General features: G+C 39.6%; 1 protein-coding gene across 9 annotated transcripts in view; it reads right to left on the bottom strand.

The window, feature by feature from the left end:
• The window catches only part of TP53BP2 (tumor protein p53 binding protein 2), a 67,665-nt gene that overhangs the window by 17,280 nt on the left and 23,096 nt on the right, over positions 1–27,289 (bottom strand). For 3 of the 9 annotated variants that reach the window (XM_078356444.1, XM_008985152.6, XM_078356446.1), the window contains 11 exons: positions 25,958–26,105; positions 20,139–20,252; positions 16,267–16,349; positions 9,753–9,854; positions 6,620–6,794; positions 5,736–5,917; positions 5,203–5,367; positions 4,588–4,816; positions 3,090–3,200; positions 1,965–2,113; positions 617–1,079 (listed from right to left, as the gene is read on the bottom strand). In XM_078356444.1, coding sequence (XP_078212570.1) covers positions 617–1,079; positions 1,965–2,113; positions 3,090–3,200; positions 4,588–4,816; positions 5,203–5,367; positions 5,736–5,917; positions 6,620–6,794; positions 9,753–9,854; positions 16,267–16,349; positions 20,139–20,252; positions 25,958–26,105 — 1,921 coding nt within the window. The remainder of the gene's footprint in view (positions 1–616; positions 1,080–1,964; positions 2,114–3,089; positions 3,201–4,587; positions 4,817–5,202; positions 5,368–5,735; positions 5,918–6,619; positions 6,795–9,752; positions 9,855–16,266; positions 16,350–20,138; positions 20,253–25,957; positions 26,106–27,289) is intronic. The other 6 variants (XM_078356445.1, XM_035281510.3, XM_035281511.3 and 3 more) reach the window with 5 other exon arrangements.

The following is a 27,289-nucleotide window of genomic DNA, read 5'->3' as shown; positions in this document are numbered from 1 at the left end:
CATTACTACAAAGCTATTTCCATTTAACTAAAACATGGTCAATTTTATTCTAGTCCTATAAATTAATAATTTACAAAGACTTTCCAAACTGTGTATGTTTAATACAAACTAACCTGAATTGTATTTTTACATATAGTTAGTGGCTATGTCCTCATTACAATGACTTAAAATACAGTAGAGAATATTTTTAATAATATATATAGACACATACACATATATAAAGGAAGGGGTGTGTGTGTGTGTGTGTGTATGTGTGTGTGTGTACAGGGGCAGTGGTCCAGCCCTCTATGTGACAAGAACATCTGGTCAACCTACAGTGAAGACACACACCTTCCTTCTGCACTGTAATGACCCATGTATATTTGCTTTCCACTCACCAATAAGCCCCTCCAGACCTGAGACCACACTTTATTGATCTGTTAACTTTACTGCCTACTACTACAGGAGCAGACATTTAGCAAGCACTCTTTTAAACACCCAATAAAGAACAGAAGTCACAGTTAAACAAAACCCTTAGCCTCAGTCAGAACAGGGATTCATTATTTTGCTGTCTGCTGCGAGATGTCAGCTCTGATACAGACTTAAGCACATCACCTACGAACATGAAGAACCTTACCACTTGAAAAGTGTGGCCCTCTGGTATGAGTCTTGGTCAATGCACTCTGCACAGCCTGCTGGAAGTTTTTTCCTGGAGCCTGCTGCTGCGTGTACATGGAATATATTGAACTTGCTGCCACAGTCTGGGGTTTTCTGAAGGCTGGAAGTAAGCTGTCTTTGGAAGGCTGGGGAGTAAAGGGCCGGACAGCAGCAGCTGGTGGACTTTCTTGCTTAGAACCTGGAGAAAGGGTCTGGTCTTGACCAACTGAAGGTATGCTGGGAGACAGCAGCACTCTTGGCTGCTGCCCTGCTGGTTTTGGTTTAGTTCCCATGGACGGAGCAACTGTTGACAATTGCTGAGAATTTCCATCTGGCTTAATGTCTGAAGGTGGCTGATTAGTTTGTCCAAAATAAGGTAAATTAATCTGTTTTGGTTTTGTAGGAACAGGAGGTGGTACTTTAGCCACATTTTTATTTGCAGCCTATAACATAAACATTAAAAGAAGTCAGTTAAAATACTATATAACTAGATACACAGGATGTTCTAGATAACCTAATTTCACAAATGTTAAGTATTCACTATAAAAATATTAGCTCTATTTTTTTAATGTTAGTTTTTGTTTTGTATGTTTATCTTATTTTTGTACAGACAGGGAGGGTCTCTTTTTGTTGCCCAGGCTGGTATTGAACTCCTAGTCTCAAGTGATCCTCCTACCTCAGCTTCCCAGAGTGCTAGGATTACAGGTGTCAGACACCACGCCTGGCTGTTTACTAGTTTTAAAATTTAAATAACAGACTTCATTAATGTAATACAGTATCTCCCCTTTATGATTTCCTCCTTGCTTCCACTTCCTATCTGGGCAATTTTAATACATTGAAAACTTTTACTGTCATCTTTCGTATTCACAGATGGCATCAATAATGGGAAACCATTCTTGTTCACTTGAATTTCATGCAATTTAGACAACGGCCATAAAACACACCTAACTTGGAACACTCACACATAACCTGGTTATAAAAGGTTAAGACTGTAACAGTTAAAGAAAATTCACCAAACAATCATTTTGTAATTCTGAGGAAATAAGATACTTAAACAGCACAAATACAATGTTCTTCGAAGCACTTCTACTTTTTAAAGAATCACACAAAATATGACCCAGCAGCAAGTATGTCAGCCACTGCTTCTGGTCTGAGAGCACAAACAGACTCACACAAAAGAAAGTAAAATAACAGGATGCTAATATATTTTCTAATCTCCTAGGTACATCCTATTTCTTCTGTTCTCCCTCATTTAGTACTTTATCCCTTCTAAAAACTGCATTATAGAATCACTATTAAATTTTCAAAACCAGGATATTCATAGGTACCTGAGCATCCCGCAAGATATCTTCACTGCTCTGGTTCTTCCTCAGAGTACCGAAGGAGGGTGGGGCAGCGGACTGGTCTACTGCATCGAACATTGAGAATGGACGCACTTTCTTCTCTTTCTCCCTCAGGGGAACCTCTCCGTCATCAACTAAAGACAAAAAAATCACAATGACATTCAAACTGTTTGGAATAAAATATCTTATTGACTTGTAAGTTTCTCTCTCCTAAATCTCTCTGAAAATCTGTGTCCCCAAAGCGTGTTCCTATTTTTTAATTAAATTAATAAAAGGTAACTCAAGTGCTATAATAATAGAACCTGAGTTCTCCAGCTAAATTAAGGTGTTGTCTGGAAATAAATACCATTATATATTGTCCCTAGTGTTAATACACTAGAAAATGAACTATCAGCTGGGTGCAGTGGCTCACACCTGTAATCTAAACACTTTGGAAAGTAGAAGCGGGTAGATCACTTGAGCCCAGGAGTCCAGTCTGGGCAACATGGCAAAACCTCATCTCTACAAAAATTACAGAAATTAGCCAGGCATGGTGGCACGCACCTGTATCCCCAGCTACTAGGGAGGCTGAGGTAGGAAGATCACTTGAGTCCAGGAGGTGGAGGCTGCACCAGTGAGCCATAAGCACACACCACTGCACTCCAGCCTGGGTGACAGAGTGAGATCCAGGAAGGAAGGATGGGAGGAAGGAGAGTGGGAGGAAGGAAGGGAGGAAGGGAGGGACAGAGGGAGAGAAGGAGGGAGGGAGAGGAGGAGGGAGGGAGGGAGGGAGGGAAGGAAGGAGGGAAGGAAGGAGGGAAGGAAGGAGGGAGGGAAGGAGGGAGGGAAGGGAAGGAAGGGAAGGAAGGGGAGGGAGGGAGGGAGGGAGGGAGGGAGGGAGGGAGGGAGGGAGGGAGGGAGGGAGGGAGGAAGGAAGGAAGGAAGGAAGGAAGGAAGGAAGGAAGGAAGGAAGGAAGGAAGGAAGGAAGGAAGGAGAAAAGAAGGAAGGACGGATGGATGGACGAACAGAAGTCAGGAAAAAAGAAAGAAAATGTACTATCTAAAAAGAATACACAGCACCTTTTAGACGACCAAAATTTAATATTCAGGAGTAACACAAATAAATCCCACCTTGATCCAGAGCATTCCCAGAGCTTTGAGGTGCAGAAGCAGAGCCTTGGCTCAGGAAAAGATCTGCATTTGAAGGACTCCAATCAGGGCCAACTGGATGGATTTTAGAGCCTAAAATACAGAAAAGCAGCTACAAATAACAGCATTCTAAAGAAATTTTTAATGGTTCTTTTTGCTAAAACTTTTAATCTCTAAAAACAGCTTTAAATTCCAGACTCGCAACACCCCAATAAATTTACTTAGAAAATACTATATTAGATTTTATATACCTAATTTAAGATTCTTCCACTTTACTCAAGCAATTTAGAATTAGTCACAGCAAATAGAAAGTCTGCTTGAACCAGCAAAAACACATTATTCTTCACTGTGCTAGAAAACATCACCCTCACACCCAGAAAGTGATTTCCAATTCAGGAGACCTAAGGGTCTAAGGTGTATTTTGTAAACAATATTTTAAGATTTCCAATTCAGAAGACCTAAGGGTCTAAGACGTATTTTATAAATGGTATTTTAGGCGATACATGCACAACAAAAACGTAAGTATGTGGACCCTTAATCCAGGACTTCAACTGCGGTCTTTCAGTAGAGTCAGGCTTTTTCTGCACTAATACTTAAAAAGCCACTGCTTTCATTTTTCCTTACAGAAACAAAGCAAATATAACTCTTTCACAGTAAAATCCAGACTACATAATACTATTGCTTCACAGTAGTAATTATGGTAAAATAACAAATAATTTGAAAATCAGCGATTGTTTGCATATGATTATGATTAGAGAACAGAGACAATACTGGTTATTACTTCTTCCATTCAGGGGTCTGAATAAGGTCATTAAAGGATGATTTATCCCAGTTTTCCTACAATTCTCCTACACTTTCTCCTCCCATTACCAAACTCTGGCTTGCACCTCTCCATGTATCTGAGAACTACACAGAATGCAGATCATTTTGTATTCTAACACAAGAAGCCTCTGCTATTTTCACTTTTAATCTCCCAATATTTTTAAAGTTATTCTAAAAATTAACAGCAGACAAATTCTCACATGTAGGTAGATATGAGTATTTAATACCACTCATCAACATAATAGGTTCAGAACCTCACCATCCATAAAAATGACACCATTAACACTTACATATGTTTTTACACAAAAAGAAAAGTTCTCAAGTTATTAATATCAGATCAAAATTTCCTTAGTAGCAAGAATGAACTTTTTAAAACACTTTTCAGGTTTACAAAGCTACTGTATTTTATTTCATTTCCTGAATAGAACTGTATTATTTAGGGTTAAAAAAAATTATCCTTGTATAACTATGATATCCATTTTAAGTTTTTTTTAACTTATCATTACACTAGCAAAGAATACAAAAGGATTTTTAGAATTCAAACATGAACAATGAATTTTAACAAAGAGATTTTTTTAAAACTCAAAACTTGGGAGAAAGAATAGTGGGGACAGGAAAAAACCAGGCTGTGCAGGACTTGGAAATAACCCATTTTTACCTTTAGTTTGTGAAGCAGCCCCAGATCTCATGTTGGGCAGTGTCTGAATTTTCATCGGCCCCTCTGAAGCCTGCATGACCAAGGAACCATCCGGCAGGGCTGGCTTCACCAGCAATTCAGGCCTTGAGGGCATCCGAGGCATAGTAGACGACTGGATATAGGGGCCTACTGCAGCCACACGGCTTGGGGCTGACACGGCTTGCTGGGGCAGATTTCCATCAGATGAAACCTTAGGAAAAAAGCATAGGTCCTCCAGCGTTAAACATCATCTTAGATGACCAGACTTATAAAAAGAAATGACATTTTCTTATTTTTTAAAATGAGCACTTTCAGAATCTAGCCATAGAGTCTACAAAAAACATCCCAAAATAAACACTCCCCAATGAACTCTCACCCACACTTTACTCAAAGTATTAGAAAGACAAACAGAGCTACACAGGTCATAACATTAAGAAGTAAAAAAAAGCAGCGGATTATCTTCTGAGGATCCATAAACAGCGTCTGTTCTGAGGGCACACTGAGCCATGATTCTGAAGGAGGTGCCTGTGAATAGTCTCACTGGGCTGGTCATCTTTTTGTCTCCTCCCCCAAACCATTACAAAAGGGCCCACTTACTGGTAGATTTTCTTTTTGCTGTAGAGCTGCCTTCTTCTTCCACAGCCGGTCCCTCAGCTCATTAACACGCTTATCCATGACTGCCACTTCTGAATTACGCTTATTCAAACACTCCCTCTGTTGTTGTAGTTTGGCATTCTGCTCTTGATTCAGTTTGTTTCTTAGCTGAATAAAAGAGGGGGGAAAAAAGGTAGCCAAGGAGTAGGAAGAAAATGTCTCAAACAGTTAATCACATGGTTAACTATTACATAATTTCTAAAAGAGGTCCCTCCACCCCTCCACACTTCTCTTGTCATGGTTTAAAATTAAGTGACACCTGTGCAAGACCACCAGCTGTGGTTACGAGGAATGTCTCAAATCTCCTGTCTGGGGTACTACAGTTACTCTGGATTCTCTGGAGTTTAGGTTCTCTCCACAACCTACTCCCTCTTTAATGAAAGGCAACTGAAATCTAGCACCTCCTGCCACTTAGGTGAACAACTCTATTTCTGGAAAGAAGATTGCACAGCATTTAGCAAACAGCTTCGGTCTACCTGCAGCTCCTTATAGAGGCGATCAAGCTCAGCCACCGCAGACTGACTGTCATGGTGGCCATCGATCCTGCCGTTCTTGAGCATCTCTAGCTGCCTGGTCAGTTCTTCTACTTTTGACACAGCCAGGACGAGCTCCCTCTGTTTTTGCTGGAACAAACTATTCATCTGTTCAATTTCCTCCACTAGATGAGAAAGAGAACAGCAACAACAGTTGAAAAGAAAACTAAGAATGGACTACTTCCCAGGCAACCAGCTTTACAATAAACTTTCTAATAAAAAGTAGAAAAATTTTTCAGAATGTCCTAGAAGCAACCTACTTCTTTTAGATGCAACTGAAATAAACAGAGACACCTCTAAATCTCTGTGCTTCAATTTCAATGTATCTGTATTGGAATTTGCATTAAAATTATTAAACTCCAAATTTTAGAAACAATAAAAATTTATTTAGAACTTTTGATTTTATAAGAGTATGTGGATCTATTAAATCACTAACATTCTGATTAAAATGGTATTGTAATAGTTGGAGCTATTACATGAATAAAAATCGTTGCCTTCATTGAATTGTCAGTCAAAAATATTTAGAGGGGAAAAAATTCTACCATTTCCAAAAGTATCTTAGAAATCTTGTATAAAACATTCAACAGTTGAATTCAATTCAGAGGAACATGCAGCATCAAAACTGCAGTGAATTCCATGTTTTCAAAAGATTCCCTTTAAAGTTATCTACAGATCAGCCACGGTGGCTTGCACCTGTAACCCCAGCTACTCAGGAAGCTGAGGTAGGAGGATCACTTGAGGCTACGGTTCAAGACCAGTCTGGGAAACATAGTAAGACCCTGTCGCAAAAAAAAAAAAGAGAAGTAAATCTGCAAGGAACAACTCACCAAGTTTCCCATTGCTTAGTCTCTTCTGTTCCACGTGGCCTTTAAGTGCTCTCACTTTTTTTAGCTTAGCTTCCTGATTCTCAGCGATTTCTTTTAGCCTTTTAAGCTTCTCCTGTTCAGCAGCTTGTTGCTGTTGTCGCTGATCTTGCTGTTTCAAAAACTTTAAGCGCTGTTCCTAAAGATAAAAGCAATCATTAGGTATGTCATTTTAGGTAGATATACCACTGAGCTCAAAAATAATCTATCCACAACACTTAGATGTTGAGACTGAGGTACACTGTAACCCTGGTCTGGTCTCACCTTCTTCCTAAACACTGCCATTATAATCACATTGGAAGTCTGTTCAAAACAGATATTCCTGAGCCCACCTTAGAATCTTCTAGGGATAAGATCCAGGAATCAGTTTTTTGTTTGTTTGTCGTTGATGTTGTTTGAGACGGAGTCTTGCTCTGTCTCCCAGGCTGGAGTGCAGTGGCACAATCCTGGCTCACTGCTATCTCCACCTCCCAGGTCAAGCAATTCTCCTGCCTCAGCCTCTCGAGTGTCTGGGATTACAGGCACCCACCACCATGCCTGGCTAATTTTTGGATTTTTAGTAGAGATGGGGTTTTATCATCTTAGCCAGGCTGGTCTCCTGACCTGGTGATCCACCTGCCTCAGTCTCCCAAAGGGTTGGGATTACAGGCATGAGCCACCATTCCTGGCCAGAAATCAGTATTTTCAACTCAAGTGGTTCTTATGCAGCAAGGATACAGTGATTCTTGAACTACTTTTCATAAACTGCTGCAACAATTTTAAGAAGCAGTAGAAATGGGAAGCATTATAAGAAATTAATTAAATGCACAAGATTTGGCGTACATTTAGATTCCAACGCAAGCTCTGCCACTTATTAGCTCTGAGGCCGTGAATACACTGCATGATGAACCTCAGCACGTATGCAAGTCTACGTTTCTCCATTTATAAAATACGGATGAACCTCAGCACGTATGCAAGTCTACGTTTCTCCATTTATAAAATACGGATGATCAATAGGAACCACCAACGTTGCTATAGTGAAGATTAAACAAAATGTGAAATGTAAATCTCTTTGAATAGTATTTTACGTAGTATATACTCAATAAATGGTCACTGAAAAGAGCTGAAGAAATACTTAACACCTTTAGAAAGCTGCAATCATGGAATCTGAAATTGTTTCTTCCCGTTCCCCAAGCAAAACTTCTGCTATTTTCGTTAAAGCAGAAATTTTGTTTCTATTACATTAAAATTTGTAACTAAAACTGAGTAACAGAGCCACATAATTTATAATCACAGGTAAAGTATTTCTTAGATTAATATGCCTAAAACATGTAAGTAGCATGGAAATAATCAAAACAAAACATCCTGCCTGGATAAGGCAGGATGATCACTTGAACCAGGAGTTCAAATCCAGCCCAGTCATAGGCAACATAGTGAGAATCCAACTCAAAAAAAACCGTAAGGACTTTTTAGTCTTTGAGACTAAAAAGGTTAGAGATTTATTCTTCAACAACCAACCTTTTTATTCGACTATATATCCTTACTACTCAATGTAATGTGCATCAGCATCACCTGGAAGCTTGTGAGAAATAGAGAAGCTCAAACCCCCGCTCATACCTACTGGATCAGAATATGTATTTTCAACACCATCCCTAGGTGATTTGTATGTATCTTAAAGTTTGAGAAGCAATGATACATATGACTTTGGAAAAGGCGGAGTCTGGTATTACACACAGAAATGAATGCACAGGAACCCTAGCAAGTATGACATGGAAGCCCAGAGTGCATTTTGAGAACTGCCTTAAAGAATTCCTGGCCACTATTTCAAAGCGCTATTGGGTAACTTTCCCATGACAAACCATCAGTTGTCTACCCCAGCTTCACTGAACTTATAATCACTAAAGGACTGGTCAGTGTGGAGCCTGGGTGTTTAGACCAGGGGCTGGCAAACTACAGCCTGCAGGCCAAATCCAGCTTGCTATCCTGTTTGTGTAAGTAAAGTTTTATTGGGACACAGCCACACCATCTGTTTACCTATTATCCATGATGGCTTAGAACAGCAGAGTTGAGTAGTTGCAACAGAGGCAGCAAAGTTTGCAAAGCCCAAAATATTTACTATGTAGCCCTTTACAGAGAAAGGTCTGTTGGCTTTTGGTTCAGATTGGAAGTCTGTGGCTGGCAGTAGAAGCAGCAGTTCTGACAGTAACGAAGTGGCTTCTTATATTTTCCTTGTTCGAGGCTAAGGCTACGGTTAGTTTGTGGATAACGAATGTCCCCAAATAAATGCAAGCAGCACGTTATTGGTGCCAAGCTGCAGGAGGGGACAGTATTAGATTAATCTGATCCAGATTAGCCACGCCACGTTGGAACCTGAACGTTCCTCTTGCTGCACTGTGGAACCTGAACGTTCCTCTTGCTGCACTGTGGAACCTGAACGTTCCTCTTGCTGCACTGTGGAACCTGAACGTTCCTCTTGCTGCACTGTGGAACCTGAACGTTCCTCTTGCTGCACTGTGGAACCTGAACGTTCCTCTTGCTGCACTGCAGTTCCTAGTAGCAAAGATGAAGGGCTCTTTGCGCCTTTTCTGTCTGACCGACACCCAACACGGCACGGTTAAGCCTGATCAGAATCAGGGCCAGGAAGATCTGGAGCAATGAGGATGACGTAGGAATTTCTACAAAATGCTGTAGTCAGGACTTAAACAAATGGCAGGTAGCTTTTGGGTTGATAAATGTCAGCGTAGATCTGTGAGGCAAATGTAAATGGCCTCACACATACATCAACAAGAGTGGCCTGTTAGGTCTTTTTTTTTTTTTTTGAGATGGAGTTTCGCTCTTGTTACCCAGGCGGAGTGCAATGGCGCGATCTCGGCTCACGGCAACCTCCGCCTCCTGGGTTCAGACAATTCTCCTGCCTCAGCCTCCCGAGTAGCCGGGATTACAGGCACGTGCCACGGTGCCCAGCTAATTTTTTGTATTTTAGTAGAGACGGGGTTTCACCATGTTGACCAGGTTGGTCTCGATCTCTCGACCTTGTGATCCACCCGCCTCGGCCTCCCAAAGTGCTAGGATTACAGGCGTGAGCCACGGTGTTAGGTCTTTTAAAAGCAGATACTACCTTAGTTGCCAGCAACTGTTGCTGGGCTTCAATCTGTTGCTGCTGGCGAGATGCCATTTCCTGAAGTTCAGCAAGAGTCAGATCCATCCTAGGACTATTAACCTACAAGTAAAAACAGAAATAAACGCAATCCCAACTTACTATAAAACTATCACAGGGATTCCACCCTCAAAGGTTTATTTAAAAGCTCATCTGAACCAACTATGACAAAATTTAGCCATTTTTCTCTCATAATATTAAGCAGATCATTAATTCTTATATTAATACTCACCACACTGACTTTTTAAGATGTAAAACATACTAATACACAATAATCCTTTTTTTTTTTTTTTTTTTTTTTTTTCAAATAGAGATGGGGTTTCACCATCTTGGCCAGGCTGGTCTTGAACTCCAGACGTCGTGATCCACCCATCTCGGCCTCCCAAAGTGCTGGGATTACAGGCGTGAGCCACCATGCCCAGCCTAATAATCTTTTATTTTACGTTTAAATAGTTTCAACAGTCTGGGATATAAGTGGAACAATTCCGAATTACCTTGTTCTGTAATTTATATTACAAACAGTAGTGTTTGATCATATTAAAAATGGTATTGAGGCACTGGCAGCAAACCTAGAATTCAGTCATTGGAATATCATTTAAAAATACAACAGCACTAAAAAAATCAAGACACATTGGATTTCATCAGAAACAAAGCAAGGACATCCACTCACAACATCTATTCAACATCGTCCTAGAGGTTCTAGTCGATGCAATAAAACAAGAAAGAGAAATAAACAGCATCCAGACTGGTAAGAGAGAAGTTAAACTGCCTTCACAGACAATATAATCATCTATGAAGAAAATGCTACGGAATCTACAAAAAAAGCTACCAGACAAGTAAGTCGCATGGCAGGATTGCTGGATACACACACACACACACACACACACACACGCACGCAACAGCACATCAAAAACTTATCCATCACGATCAAGTAGGCTTCATTCCAGGGAAGCAAGGCTGGTTCAACATATACAAATCTATAAATGTATCATCACATAAACAGAACCAATGAATAAAACCACGATTATCTCAATAGATGCAGAGAAGGCCTTCAACAAAATTTAACAGCCCTTTATGCTAAAAACTCTTAATAAACTAGGTATCAATGGAACATATCTCAAAATAATAAAAGCTATTTATGACAAACCCACAGCCAATATCATACTGAATGGGCAAAAACTGGAAGCATTCCCTTTGAAAACTGGCACTAGACAAGGATGCCCTCTCTCACCATTCCTATTCAAGATAGTACTGGAAGTTCTAGCTGGAGCAATCAGGCAAGAAAAAGAAATAAAGGGTATTCAATTAGGAAAAGAGGAAGTCAAATTGTCTCTATTTGCAGATGACGTGATTGTATATTTAGAAGACCCCATCGTCTCAGCCCAAAATCTCCTTAAGATGAAAAGCAACTTCAGCAAAGTCTCAGGATACAAAATCAATGTGCAAAAATCACAAGCATTTCTATACACCAATAACAGACAGAGCGAAATCATGAGTGAACTCCCATTCACAATTGCTACGAAGAGAATAAAATACCTAGGAATATAACTAACAAAGGACATCAAGGACTTCTTCAAGGAGAACTACAAACCACTTCTCAAGGAAATAAGAGAGGACACAAACAGATGTAAAAACATTCCATGCTCATGGTCGGGAAAAATCAATATCATGAAAATGGCCAAAGTGCCCAAAGTAATTTATAGATTCAATGCTATCCCCATCAAACTACCATTGTTGACCTTCTTCAAAGAACTGGAAAAAAACACCTTAAACTTCATATGGAACCAAAAAAGAGCCCTCATGGCCAAGAAAATCCTAAGCAAAAAGAACAAAGCTAGAGGCATCACGCTACCTGACTTCAAATTATACTACAAGGCTACAGTAATCAAAACAGCATGGCACTGATACCAAAACAGAACTATAGAGCAACAGGAACAGAACGGAGGCCTTCGAAGTAATGCCACACACCTATAACCATCTGATCTTTGACAAACCTGACAAAAACAAGCAATGGGGAACGGATTCCCTGTTTAATAAATGGTACTGGGAAAACTGGCTAGCCATGTGCAGAAAGCTGAAACTGGATCTCTTCCTTACACCTTATACAAAAATTAACTCCAGAAGGATTAAAGATTTAAACATAAGTCCTAACACCATAAAAACCCTAGAAGAAAACCTAAGCAATACCATTCAGGACATAGGCATACGCAAGGACTTTGTGACTAAAACACCAAAAGCAATGGCAACAAAAGCCAAAATAGACAAATGGGATCTAATTAAACTTACGAGCTTCTGCACAGCAAAAGAAACAAGCATTAGAGTGAACTGGCAACCAACACAATGTGAAAAAATTTTTGCAAGCTACTCACCTGACAAAGGGCTAATATCCAGAATCTACAAAGAACTAAAACAAATATACAAGAAAAAAACAACCCCATCAAAAAGTGGGCAAAAGATATGAACAGACACTTTTCAAAAGAAGACATTTATCTGGCCAATAAATATATGAAAAAAATGCTCATCATCACTGGTCATCAGAGAGATACAAATCAAAACCACATTGAGATACCATCTCATGCCAGTTAGAATGGCGATCATTAAAAAATATGGAGACAACAGATGTTGGAGAGGATGTGGAGAAACAGCAACACTTTTACACTGTTGGTGGGAATGTAAATTAGTTCAACCATTGTGGAAGACAGTGTGGCAATTCCTCAAGGATTAGAAATAGAAATACCATTTGACCCAGCAATCCCATTACTAAGTACATATCCAAGGATTACATATCATTCTGTTGCACTGACTCCGAGCCAATATCTTGTGTGCATGTGTCTGTGTAAGACACATGCACACATATGTTCATTGTGGCACTGTTTACAACAGCAAAGACTTAGAACCAACCCAAATGTCTATCAAAGATAGAGTGGATAAAGAAAATGTGGCACATATACACGGTGGAATACCATGCAGCCATGAAAAAGAATGAGTTCATGTCCTTTACAGGGACATGGATCAATCTGGGAATGATCATTCTCAGCAAACTGACACAAGACTAGAAAACCAAACACCACATGGTCTCATTCATAAGTGGGTGTTGAACAGTTAGAACACATGGACACAGGGAGGGGAACATCACACACACTAGGGTGTGTTGGGGGATGGGGGGCTAGAGGAGGGATAGCAGGGCGTGGGGTGATTGGGGAGGGATAACATTAGGAGAAATACCTAATGTAGGTGACAGGGGGATGGAGGTAGCAAATCACCATGGCATGTGTATACCTACGTAACAATCCTGCAAGATCTGCACATGTACCCCAGAACTTAAAGTAAACTAAAAAAAAGTAAGATTGAATAAACATAAATCAGAAAACAAGCAATATGCAAAAATCAAGTGCATTTCAATATATTAGAAACAGTTAGAAATTTAAAAATTTTAAATACCATTTATAGTATCAAAAATATGGGGCAAGTTGTATATACTAAAACTCAAAAACTGCTGAAAGAAAATCCAAATAAATGGAGAGTTATATCATGTTCATGAATTGGAGGCTCAATATTGTCAAGACAGCAGTTCTTCTCAAACTGATCTATAGATTCAACAAAATCTCAACTAAAATCCCAACAGGCATTTTTGTAAAAATTGATGTTGATTCTAAAATTCATGTGGAAGTAGGAAGCATCTAGAATAGCCAAAACAACTCTAATAATAATAAAGTTGGAAAACTTACACTACCTGACTTCAAGAATTATAAAGTTCCAGTGACCAATGCATATGGTATTGTTATCAAGACAGACCAGTAGATCAATGAAACAAAATAGAGAGTACAAAAACAGGCTCACATACATGTGGCAACTATTTTAGACAAAGGTGCAAAAGCAAATGAGTGAAAAAAGAATAACCTTTCCAATACAAATTGTTTATACAATTAGATATTCGTATTAAAAAGATGAATTTTAGGGCTGAGTGCAGTGGCTCACGCCCATAATCCCAGCACTTTGGGAGGCCAAGGCGGGTGGATCACCTGAGGTCAGGAGTTTGAGACCAGCCTGACCAATATGGTGAAACCCCATCTCTACTAAAAACACAAAAATCAGCTGGACATGGTGGTGGGCGCCGATAATCCCAGCTACTCAGGAGGCCGAGGCAGGAGAATCACTTGAACCTGGGAGGCAGACATTACAGTAAGCCAAGATAGCGCCACTGCACTCTAGCCTGGGTGACAGAGTGAGACCCTGTCTCAACAACAACAAAAAAAGATTTGATTCTCACACCATATGCAAACATTCACTCAAAAGGGGGCATAGATTTAAAGGTAAAACCAACTACAAAACTTCTAAAAGAGAACAAAGGAAGAAAAATCTCTGTGACCCTGGGTTAGGCAAAGAGTTCTTAGATACAACACTAAAAGTATGCTCCATTAAAAAAAAAAAGTTGGATCCATACTATTTAAAGAACTCTCAAACTCAGTAAGAAAGCAGAAAACTGGGCAAAATATTTGAACAAATAATTCCACCAAAGAAGAAACACAGAAAGCAAAAATGCACATGAAAAGATGTCCAAATCGTTAGTCATTAGAGAAAAACAAATTAAAACCACAACGCAATATACTAGATATATATTTTAATGGCTAAAATTAAAAAGACTGACCATACCAAATGTTGGCAAGGATGTGGAAGCAGTGGAACTCTTACAGGCACGTAAAATAATATGATCACTATGGAAACATCCAGCAGCATTTAAAATATATATATATAAAGATACATCTTTTTTTTAAATAGAGACACAGTCTCACTTTATTGCACAGGCTAGTCTCAAACTTCTGACTTCAGGTGATTCTCCTGCCTCAGCCTCCCAAAGAGCTGGGATTACAGGTATGAACCACCAGCTTCTTTCTTAAACAGTTAACACATACCTACCATATGACCCAGGTATGCTACTTCTAAGTATTTACTTATAAAAAATAAAAACACAGGTCTACATAAAGACTTGTATCTAAATATTTATAGTAGCTTAACATAAAATAGTCAAAAACTGGAAACAACTCAAATGTCTATCAACAGATGAATGGACAAACAAATTGTGCTATGTTCAGATAACAGACTATATCTCAGCAATAAAAGGAATTAACTATTGATATACATAACAACATGGATGAATCTCAAATTATGCTGAGTAATCAAACAAAAAATGAATCATTCCATAAGATTCCAGAAAATACAACTAATTCATAGTCACAGAAAATAGACCCACTTTGGCAAGTGAGGCTGTTGCCCCCTCAAAAAAAAGTAGCCCCACTAACAGTTCCTTGAGGATGGGGAGGGAGGGAAGGAAGGAAGAGGTCACAAAAGGACATAGAAAACTTACTTTGGGGGACAATGGGTCATTTCATTATCTGTCAAATTGTACACTTTAAATTTATACAATTTATTGCAGGTCAGTTATACTTCCATAAGGCTGATTTTTTTTTTTTTTTTTAAGATGGAGTCTCACTCTGTCGCCCAAGCTGGAGTACAGTGACACGATCTCGGCTCGCTCACCGCAGCCTCCACCTCCCAGGTTCAAGTGATTCTCTGCCTCAGCCTCCTGAGTAGCTGGGATTACAAGCATTCATCACCACACTCAGCCAATTTTCGTATTTTCAGTAGAGACGGGGTTTCTTCATGCTGGCCAGGCTAGTAGTCTCAAACTCCTGGCCTCAAGTGATCCTCCCACCACAGCCTTCCAAAGTGTTAGAATTGCAGGTGTGAGCCACCGCACCCAGCCAAGGCTGATTGTTTTGTTGTTTTTTAAAACAATTAAACTCTAGTTGGTGAAGGAGGAGACGCATTGTGTCCATATGCATTAAAACAATCCTGTTAATGGCTAAGATCATTTTATCATCTACATATCATCCTCTTGTCATTGTAAGATAACTATTCAATCAAAGAAAAGGCCAGGGCCAAAAACAAGTAAATCAAAGAAAAGAAAAAGAAGAATCAGAAAAAAGAGACAATAGGAACAAATGGTACTTTAGATCATCTGAATTCTACTGTAAATGTACTAAAGATTGAAAAAAGGTAATTTAGCTAATCCCCAATGGCACTAAAAACAGTGATCTCTGAAAAGCAATGTCTTCAAAGTATACCAAAGATGCATGCTCGAGCTCATATGCAACAGCAAGAGCATAAATTTATAATGTTCTACTTTTTAAAAAAGTGATGATAGCAACAAATAAAATCACCAAATACTTCCTCAAACTTGCTCAGCATTTATTTTATTCTGAATTTGTGCTACATTAAGCATACAACTTATTCCAACACTCAGCCATATCGAGAACATTAAAATTAATAGTTTCTATGAAATAAATTTAAAATAACATTTAAAAAGGGGGCCATCCTTAGCCCACTGAATAACAAAGTAATAACGAATAAGACTTAAAATTAAAAAACATATATCATTGTGGTATATATAGCATGGATAAAAACAACAACTTACACCATTCTCCTTTCTTCGATATTCACCAGGAACTTTCACACCATTTCTTTTTAAACTTGGATCCTGAGATCTTGGTCCACTTACTAAGGACAAAATTCAAAAACTATGCATTAACACTCGAGTTGACAGATACTGTAAGTACCAGTTCATTTCTGAGTTCTGTCATGACTGCTGATTGAGATTTTAAGTTTAATGTATTCTTTAAACAAAATATTTTCCAGTAGCAATGGACTTAAGTTCTCATAACTCAGTGTGTTTTGCAAACAATTTCATGAAACAGTGAAAAGTCAGCACTACTAATATCACATGCCACCTATTAATTAGGAAAGCTATCTGATTCACATACCAAAAAAGGAAAAATTAACAAACTTAATGTACTTCTGACTATTAGTAATTCATACCATTTGCTTAAAGTTGCTCTTCCTAATCATCTATTTAGCTACTCAGTAGTTACATCAAGAAAAGCTTCACTGAAATAGTGGAAAATTAAATCAATGCATCCTTTTACTAACAATATTTTTAACTTATTTTGAGAAGAAAGCACTTAAAATTGGAACAAGTAGTATCTTGGTTTATTGTAGACATTTTGCAGTAATTTTTAAGTACTATGAAGTACTTTCACATTTATTTAAGCAAAAACTTTCTGTTTAAGTTTGGGAAGGTATTCACTGGAAATCCTACATTACATATTCTGCTTTTTTGGCTACAAATAATTTTTTAAGCCAAAATGCATGAGTCTTTCAGTAGCACTTAATGTATCATATAAGGAAAAGTCTTAATTTAATAAATTATAGGAAGCAAATAATATAAACAGAGAATTTTAAAAACACATTAAGCTTATATCTAAACTTTCCAGAAATTAAAAAAAGTATCAAATTAACTCCCAAGAAATTTAAGATTAAAATTTTTTTTGACTCAAGTGTCTATTATAACTGTCAAGGAATCTTAGCACAAATTCCCATTGCTAATAAACAAATAAATAAACATGTCTACCTTCAGAGCCAAGTATCACACTTACACCTAACTCTAATGCAATCAGCTTTATTTTTTAAATGCAGCTCAATTCTCTGACAAAATAGTTCAGGTAACGTGTCACAATATTTCTGAAAAAAAAAAAAAAGAAGCTTCTATAATCTCAGAATAACTGCTTTCTTTGCTGTCTTAAAGAGAGCCCTTAACTAGTTTCTCTTTTGCATAATCAGTTACATAATTAAAGTAAAAAACAAGAGCTTTAAACATAATTTCACATAAATTCCGGGTCATAGGTCCTACTTAAATTGGAAAAAGAAATATGGTGACAGTCTCCTAATCCTTATTTGAGAGGTCTAGACCAAAAAGAGTAAGTTAACACCTTAATAAAGGAGATTGAAAAACAATCCTGTTTTATCCCAGTTTCAACACTATGTGGCACTGGTGTTTTGTGACAATGTGAAAACAGCTCCTTTATCTTCAGATTATATTTCTCACATTACAGACACACTGAAACTGCATATTGTACTATTGAGGGACTATTTAATAATTTATCCAGTACTATACAGCAAGATATTTGAACAGGTAGATGGATGAGTAAAATTCAACTAATTAGAAAAGGATGTATGTGATGTAAATAAAGAACAAAATAAAAATAAGACGCAAATGCCAATATAAAACAACAAAAAAGAAAAAAAAATGTTTACCTAAAATAAAATTACAGACACCAGTGATACTGAAAGGCAACCAGGTAGCTTGGCTGAGGTGATTCAGGTTCCACTCCTGGCTCTGCCTCTACGTGTGTGGCCTCTGACAAGTCACTTAACCCCTGATGTAACAGCATTTCTCATCTACAGGGTAGAAGGGGCCAAGCTAAGTCAATTCTGCCCCTCAGCTAACCCATACTCTAAATTTAATCATTCCTAGTGGTCAGGTACCATACAGACACTTGTGTTAAAGCAACAGTTAATAAAACTGTGCTTTTTTTTGGAGATGGAGTCTCACTTTGTTGCCCAGACTGGAGTGCAAATGGTGCGATCTTGGCTCATTGCAACCTCCACCTCCGGGGATCAAGCGATTCTTCTGCCTCAGCCTCTCAAGCGGCTGGGATTACAGGTGCACACCACCACGCCCAGCTAATTTTTGTATTTTTTTTTTTTTTTTTTAGTAGAGTAGTAAAGACAGGGTTTCACCATGTTGGCCAGGCTGGTCTCAAACTCCTGAGCTCAAGTGATCCACTCACCTCAGCCTCCCAATGTGATGGGATCATAGGCATCAGCCACTGCACCCAGCCAAAACTGAGCTTTTATAATGTGCAATAATCAACATCTGCTACATTCTTTTTTCTTCCTTGAGATGGAGTCTCGCTCTTTGCCCAGGCTGGAGTGCAAAGGCACAATCTCTACTCACTGCAACCTCTACCTCCGTGGTTCAAGCGATTCTGCTGCCTCGGTCTCCCAAGTAGCTGAGATGACAGGCACACACCACCATACCCAGCTAATTTACACTCTTACTCCCAAAAATTATAAACCGAGGTCAAACAAAGTAGCCTCAACTTTCCATTCTTCAATGAAATCTCAGCATTTTTAGAAATACAGAGCAATCCTGCTTCAATCTGCAGCTACTCACTGAGAACAGAACTTCCCCACAGATGTCAACTCTGAAGCTGCTCATATTCTCCCACATCTTCCAAGACCCACTAGGTCACAGGGATGGCTGTGTCCCGAGTGTCTACTGCTGCTTCCCACCCACACTCTCCATTCCCCCCTTGCAGTCATCAATAAACTCTGGTCACAATCCCTGGTCACCAAGAATGTGACCAGTTGACTCCCTTGTTCTCTCCCCCTCCAAGTCCTGTTTCATTCTGGATGACGTTACCACCCAAATGCGAGCCTCAGTTCTAGCTCCACTCTAATTCAGGCTCATTTCAGGGCCTCATCTGAAACCACAACACTAGAAGCCCTCTACCTCTGAAATTTTCAATTCAAACATTCTGCTTTTGACCACTATTTCCTTTCAATCTGCCTGTCTACTCATTTCCTCTCATGACATCTATTCTTTCATTTAACTGAGACTAGCAGCCTCTTAACTCGTCTACTTTTCCTCACAGCCCCTCCTGTATTCACTTCTTCCCCACCCAGCTGAAATACCACCCACCAATGCACTCTTCTCCCCTGTTCCACTGGCCTTCCATCGAATTTGTCTAGAAACCTTGGGTTTTCTAGACAATTGTCTAGAACCCTTGGGTTTTCTAGACAATTGTCTAGAAAGAATCTGTCTAGAAACCTTTCTGTTGTCTTCTCTTCTTACAACCCACCTGGGCTATAGACCACCACCAGAGAAAAATCACTTATGGTCTCAAGGTCTCTAATCTCAACTGGTCTCAAGGGTTCCCAGCAGTCTGGCTTCCCTAGTAAGCCCTCTCTCCTAATTTCCAAAACAGCTCAAACTTCCCACCCACCTCCATCACCACTACTAGCTCAGAGAAAACAAATGTTTTTAGATGAGAAATCCCTCTACTCCCACAAAATGCACATATTTAGCCACACTGCCACAGTGTTATTTCTGTCCTGTTATTATGGAAGAGGGATCCTTCCTCTTGTCTAAGAGGACTTTCTGCCTCAGGGCTGTGGAAGTACCTAATCAGGGACCCTGCCCTAGCAAGTATTCCCTTTCTTAGAGTTTCAATCTCCCACTCTAATGACTCCTTCCCACCTGCATTAAAAAACTATGGTCAAACTTCTCCCCCATCCACAGCCTATCTCCACTGTTTCATCTTCCTAACCTCTCCTTCACCTCTCAAATTACCTGGCTTCTCGTCATGTGCCACCTACTATTCCCAGCTACTCCAGTGCACAAAATAAAACTTAAATATCTCTCATGATTCACAGAGCACTACCTACCAAGGTCCCTGCCAGGGGGGCGTTCATGACGAAGGAAGAAGCGAACTTCATTCCTCTGACTTCCAAATCGTTGAAGAACATCAAACATTCGCTCATTATCCGCAACTGGACGTTCTAAAGCAAATGAGTAGAAACCACATTATTTTCAGGTAAAAGAAAAATAAACATATGATTCACCATCTAACCTTCATGCAAACTATACATCATTACAGCTGCAAAAATGTATCTATATTTGCCCCTCTTCCAGTGAGAATACCCATGTCAGAATTATTCTGGAAACAAAAAGAAGGGCACACCTAAATGCCTAGTAAAAATAGAAGCTTCAGGAGAAACAATTTATCTCCAGCTGTCCTAAAAAAAAATATTCCAATCTCAAGGGATCTGGATATAAAAACAAGATGTACTGTTTGTGGAGGCAACTACTTAAAATCAACGAAACTCCAGTAATGTCAACATAATTTTTAAATATAAGAATGTTGAAATAGCCTACAAAAACTCACCACATTTATCAGTAATCAGGGACACTATCTCAGCACCTTAAATAAACATGGGCAGAGAGCAGAGCAGACAAGCATTCAGCAGCCAATTTGGTGTACCAAGCCTGAACTTAATCTGCTTGGCTGCAACAAAGTGCAGTTCTTGTTCTACTTCCAGTAACATAACATACTGAGTTGACAAAGATAATCTCCTTTTATAAACCACACATGTTCTAAGACCCCCCCCAAAATGGGTTTGAGAGAAACCCTCCAAAAGAAATTCTGAGTAGCCGTTCTACCCACCCTTACAAAATACACACACACAAGCTGTACTCAAAAGAAGTAAAATCTCCAGGTTCCAGGAGCAGAGAGAGAACTCAAGTCCACAATGGACTGCCCCAGAAAGATACGGACCTTCTCACAAGCTCTAGGCTAACATTCTGACGGCCCTATGATGGCAAAAAATCAGGCATAGGCCTACATAAACTGAAACAGACCCTCAAAGGTTCTCAAAGCTCCCTACTAACACCCGGGCGCCAACCACACCTACGGGCATGCACTGCACTGTGTTACAATTGCCTGTAGTATTCAATACATGCTGTATAGCTTTGTAGCCTAGGAGCAATAGGCTACATACTATATAGCCTCGGTGTGTAGTAGGCGCTACCATCCAGATTTGTGTAAGTACACTATGATGTTCACATAACAAAATCAGTTAATGACAAATTTCTCAGCACACATCCCCATCAAGTGACACATGACTGTAATCTCCTTGCCAGAGCATTCCTGCCTATGTGACTCTGAACACACCATTCCTAGCATTCATCATCTCCCCGCCCCCACCACCCTTTTCTCCTGCAGATGAAACACATCTATTACTGCAACCACCATGATGTATTATAAATGTCTGTGGATACTCGTTTCTCTTTGTGCCCTCTAAGACACCTGAAGGCAGCTTTCATCTCTGTATCCTTCTCCATCAAGTGTGGTCCCTAGCACATTAACAGGCATCCAAGAAATGTTCACTAAGCAAATACGCGAGTGGGTAGTGAGAAAATGGAAAAGGAAATCAGGAGGACAGGAGAGGAGAAGAAAGGCTTAACACGTAGAGACTTAAGTAATAGGGAAAGACATTTACAGTTTTGAAATAAGGAATTTTTTTAGTAACACAAAAATAGGCCTGAGATCCCGAATAGTTTTTAAATGCCTACAAATCAAGAGGGAAGGGAAAACGCCAGAGTAAACATGAGCAAAGGATATAAAGAAACAATTTCAAAAAATAAAAAGCCAAATGGCCAATAAACAAATGAAAAAAACAGGCAATCTCACTTGAAATCAGAAATATGAAAATTTAAACAGAAAGTCAAGTTTTCAGCTATCAGTTTAGTAAAAGTTAAAATAACTGTTGATGAGGAGCACATCTAGAGATAACTGGAAAAGGTATGAACGGACATAACCTTTGCAGAAGAAAATCTGTCAATATATATTACATTTTCAAATGTGTGAGCCTTTATGTTAATTTGGTTCATGATAGTAACCTGTTTACTACCTATATGTATCCCATAACATCATGTTGTACACCTTAAATATACACAATAATAAAAAAAAAAGTGTGACCTGGACAGGCACAGTGGCACACACCTATAATCCCAGCACTTAGGGAGGCCAAGGCTGGAGGATCACTTAAGCCCAGGAGTTCAAGACCAGCCTGGGCAACATGGCAAAACCCATTCTTACAAAAATTAGCTGGGTATGGTGGCACATATCTGTAATCCCAACTAGTAAGGAAGCTGAGATGGCAGGCTCATGGTTGGGGGGGAGGGAAGAAGAAAGAAGAGGAGAAGAAAAAGAAAACTTTTTTTTTTTTTTTGAAAAGTTTAAAAATGTGTGAACTTTTAACCAAAGAATTTCATTTCTACCCTCTAGAGAAATGCCTGCACAGGATCAGAAGAGGCTCCCAAAAGGATTTTTACTGCAGCACTTATTAAAAAGAGATAATTAATTTAATTTAATGTTTATAAATAAAGCAATTGTTGGCTCAATTGTAGTTTATGCATACTGAGGGAAATTATGTGATAATTTAAAAATAATACAGTGGCTCATGTCTGTAATCCCAGCACTTTAGGAGGCCGAGGCAGGAGAATCACTTCAGGTCAGGAGTTTGAGACCAAACTGGCCGTCACGGTGAAACTCTGTCTCTACTAAAACTACAAAACTCACCCAGGTGTGGTGGTGGGCACCTGTAATTCCAACTACTCAGGGGGCTGAGGCAGCAGAATCACTTGAACCCAGGAGACAGAGGTGGCAGTGAGTCAAGATGGAGCAACGGAGTGAGACTCCATCTCCAAAAAAAAAATAAAATAAAATACAGATTTACATATACTAAACTGAAAAGAAAATATCTACAAGCTATGTTGTAAGATAAAACAGTAAACTGGAGGACACTGATATGTATGTTACTGTTTACATAAAAATATCAGAGAAACACAAAAACATTTCTTCAGTTACTTATAAATACAGAGAAAAGGTCTGACAAATTATCTGGCTAAAATCGTAAAGTGATTACATCAAGAGATCAGGGGACTCACTTAGGAGAGAGACATCCATTCTGTTTATATTATTTCCTTTTTTAAAAACTAGAGGCTGGGCATGGTGTCTCACGCCTATAATCCCAGCATTTTGGGAGGCCCAGGCGTGTGGATCACAAGGTCAGGAGTAGGAGACCAGTCTGGCCAACATGTGAAACCCCATCTCTACTAAAAATACAAAAAAAAATTAGCTGGGTGTGGTAGCGCGTGCATGCAATCCCAGCTACTCGGGAGGCTGCGGCATGAGAACTGCTTGAACCCAGGAGGCAGAGGTTAGAGCAAGCCGTGATTGCACCACTGCACTCCAGCCTGGTAACAGAACAAGACTCCATCTCAGAAAAAAAGAGAGAGAGAGACAGAAACAAACAAACCTAGAACATATACCAGTGTTGTCATTAAAATGTGGGGGTTATTTTTGAGACAGAGTCTTGCTCTGTTGGCCCAGGTTGGAGTGCAATGGCACGATTTCGGCTCATTGCATCCTCCGCCTCCCAAATTCAAGGGATTCTTCTGCCTCAGCCTCCCGAGTAGCTGGGATTACAGATGCCCACCAACATGCCCAGCTAATTTTTTTATTTTATTTTAGTAGAGACAGGGTTTCAACATGTTGGCCAGGGTGGTCTCAAACTCCTAACCTCAGGTGTTCAACCCTCCTCAGCCTCCCAAAGTGCTGGGATTACAGGTGTGAGCCACCACATCCGGCCAAAAATTTTTTTAATTAAGTTGTAAAACAGAAAATCCTTTACGTATCATCATCATGTAGTAAAGGTTATTAAATTAAAATGAGCAAGATACTAAATTGGAATAGGTGGGAACAAAAGTGTCAAGGAACAGAGTACAGCCCTGGCAAAGTAAGAACACTTCCTCCTCCATGAAAACGAGAAGAAAAGGGAGGCACACGCAGGGAATGTGAGGTACAGAGTAAGAAAACTGAGGAAGAACACAATAGAGAGTTTCAATTATCTCAGTGAAGGATAAAGCAAGGTAATTTGCTGAATGCACGGGGGTTACCAGGAGCAGTTAGAAGTTCATTTCCTCATTCAGTAAATATTTATTGAGCACCCACCAGGTACAAGGCACTCCCCTTGAGCCGGAGGATACAGCAGTGAACAAGATAAACAAGGTCTCTACTCTTAAACAGTGTACATTCTAGTGCCTGTGTCTGGGCTTTCAGGATAAAAGGAGTAATAAACTAATAAACACACACACAGTCAGAGTGACGTGCCTTCGGCAGAGAATTACATCAGGATGATATAACTGAGAACTAACTTCATGGCTGCTTTTAGCAGGGTGCTCAGAAAAAGCCTCTCTAAGGAGGTAACATTTTAGTTGAAACCCAGAAGGAATCAACAATGACAGTATCTGGAGAGAGATCAGTACAAACAGTGGGAATTGCTGTCACCAATTTCTCCAAGGTGGGAACGAGCTTTGCATATTCAGAAAATACTTTTAAAGCTGCAGAAGGAGCAGAGAGGAAAATAGTACCAGTTGACAGCAAAGACAAAGAATCTACAGGACTTCACAACCTAACAAAAAAAAGTTTGGATTTTGGCTGGGCACGGTGGCTCATTCCTGTAATCCCAGCACTTTGGGAAGACAAGGCAGGCAAATCACCTGAGGTCAGGAGTTTGAGACCAGCCTGGCCAACATGGTGAAACCCCTTCTCCACTAAAAATACAAAAATTAGCTGGGCATGGTGGCACGTACCTGTAGTCCCAGCTACTCAATGGGCTGAGTCAGGAAAATCGCTCGAACCAGGGAGGTGGAGGTTGCAGTGAACTGAGATCATGCCACTGCACTCCAGCCTGGCGACAGAGCGAGACTGTCTCAAAAAAAAAAAAAAAAAGTTTGAATTTTTTTCGAAGTGGATGAGAAGTTGCTAGTTTTAAGCAGGAAAGTGAAATTATCTAATTTTCATTTTCAAAAGATCCTTTGGGCTTCTTCATGTGATTGTTCTAATCTGGTTCCTATGGAAAAAGAAAGTAATTTGGAGAGACTGCAGAAGACCTACTTTCTAGAACATCCACCTGTAGAAAAGTCAACCAAAGATGAATAAAAGGACTTGCCTGAAAAGAAGTGGGGGCTCAGCTGACATTAGCTATCATGAATGGCATGAACTCAATTAACACAGTGTGTAACTTGCTCTGGGGACATTTGGCATCCCCGGAGGTGAAAAAGGAAACCAGTAGGAGTTCACCCAGTCTGTGTAGGAACAAGGCAGAAATGATGAAAAATTACTCCCACATCTACCAACTCCTATGGAGCCCAAAAGAAACCAGGCTATCCCATTGTAGAGTTCCAAAGAACCATACAGAGGGATTGATTTCAAGGCTTACAATAATGCCCATGAGTTCACCACTGCGGTCTGCCACTATGGCTCCTCAACTCTGAGCAGTTTTCTCTAAAAACCTACAAAAACAGAGCGGGCAAACCAATTCGGATGCCTCGAGTTTCTAACTGAATAAAGCTTACACAATACAAAGACACTGCTGAGCATCAGCCACTGGACCGCAACATCCCAGATGACCTTTTATATTTTATATTGTGCTGTCTCCATTTTATTGCAGAAAAAGAAAACAACAAAAAGTCTTCATGTAGCACACCAAAGCTGGATCAGGAACACTATATTCTGCTGGGCATGCTACTCTACAGTTTCTCCTTGGAGAAACATGAGCGTTCGCAGAGCATCATGTCTACAAACCAACATTAATAAAAGACAGAAGAACCAAAGCACAAGGCTGTCAGGATCTCTCACCAGAGCCACACCACACTTCAGCCAAATGGCAATCACTCTCGCCGGGTTCTTTGCACAGATCCACCACGTCTCTGCAGACTGTTTCTGGAGTAACTGGAACTTCTGTGAAGTGCTGCTCATTGTTACTGAGATACACAGTAAGAAACATCTAAAAATTAAAAGAGAAACTCACAGTTACTGACTGGTACTGCCTGCATAATGTGGTATTCACCTTAAATTCCTTTCTCCAAACAAAATCTCAATTGGAAGTGCAAACGTACAGCAGAGCAGTCTGGCTGACACCTGGCCAAAGGTGAGGTGTGGATCGGGGGTTGAGCAAGACCTGGAACCCCTACCATGGGCAGTAGCTCTAGAACCTTTGGCAACCCCGGAATACCTTTACACCAGTTCAAATTAAATCTGTTTTTGCCAGTTTTATTCATGTTGCTTACCAAATACTTATATATGCCGGACCCACACTACAAATGTATCTTCCTGTCAATCCTATAAAGGTTGACTAGAGGACCTCATCCATATATACTTATTTTTGCAGTCTCTTTTTGGAAGGACACATAAGAACATAACATGCTGCTTCTGAAGTGGGAGGGGGATGGGAACTAGGAGACAGAGTTTGGGAAAGCTCTGTGAAAGCCTGATCTTTATACAATGTGCATATATTACCTACTTCTAAAACATTTTAAGAAAGTTAAATACCTACTTTGAAGTATAAGATTTCATTAGCAAAATAGAAGTAGAAACGAGCAACTGTTATGCTAACACCTACCTGACCTGGTATATAAACGCTGAGACCAACAGAAAGTTTAAATTTAAAACTCACTATAGGCTGAGTGTAGTAGCCTACACTTGTAATGCCAGCACTCTGAGAGGCCAACGTGGGAAGATCACGTGAGTCCAGGAGTTTAAAATCAGTCTGAGCAATGAAGCAAGACTCCATTTCTACCAAAAATTAAAAGAAAATCAGCCAGGCATGGTGGCACATCCCTATGGTCCCTGGCTACTTGGGAAGCTGATGGTGGAAGACTGCTTTGAGCCCAGGAGGTCGCAGCTATAGCGAGAAGTGATTGCACCACTGCCCTCCAGCCTGGGTAAGAACTTGACTTTAAAAAAAACAAAAAACAATCTTAATCTTTCTCCTAGTAAAAAAAGACCCTGTACCTTAAAAATACTGCTACTAAGAAATCAAAGTTTTCACATCTACTAAATTACAAAAAATATTTTGTTAATTTCCAGTGCTGAAGAAACTAAGTGAAACAAGTTTTTGATGGTGACCCAAATTAGTAAGCCTCTGTGTTTACTCAATTCAATGAGTACCTAACTCCATACAAATCAACA

The sequence above is a fragment of the Callithrix jacchus genome, chromosome 19 (assembly GCF_049354715.1).
Source record: "Callithrix jacchus isolate 240 chromosome 19, calJac240_pri, whole genome shotgun sequence".
In the NCBI taxonomy this organism is placed as follows: domain Eukaryota; kingdom Metazoa; phylum Chordata; class Mammalia; order Primates; family Cebidae; genus Callithrix; species Callithrix jacchus.
The sequence above is the reverse complement of the archived record's forward strand: the minus strand, read 5'-3'. Positions and strand labels throughout refer to the sequence as shown.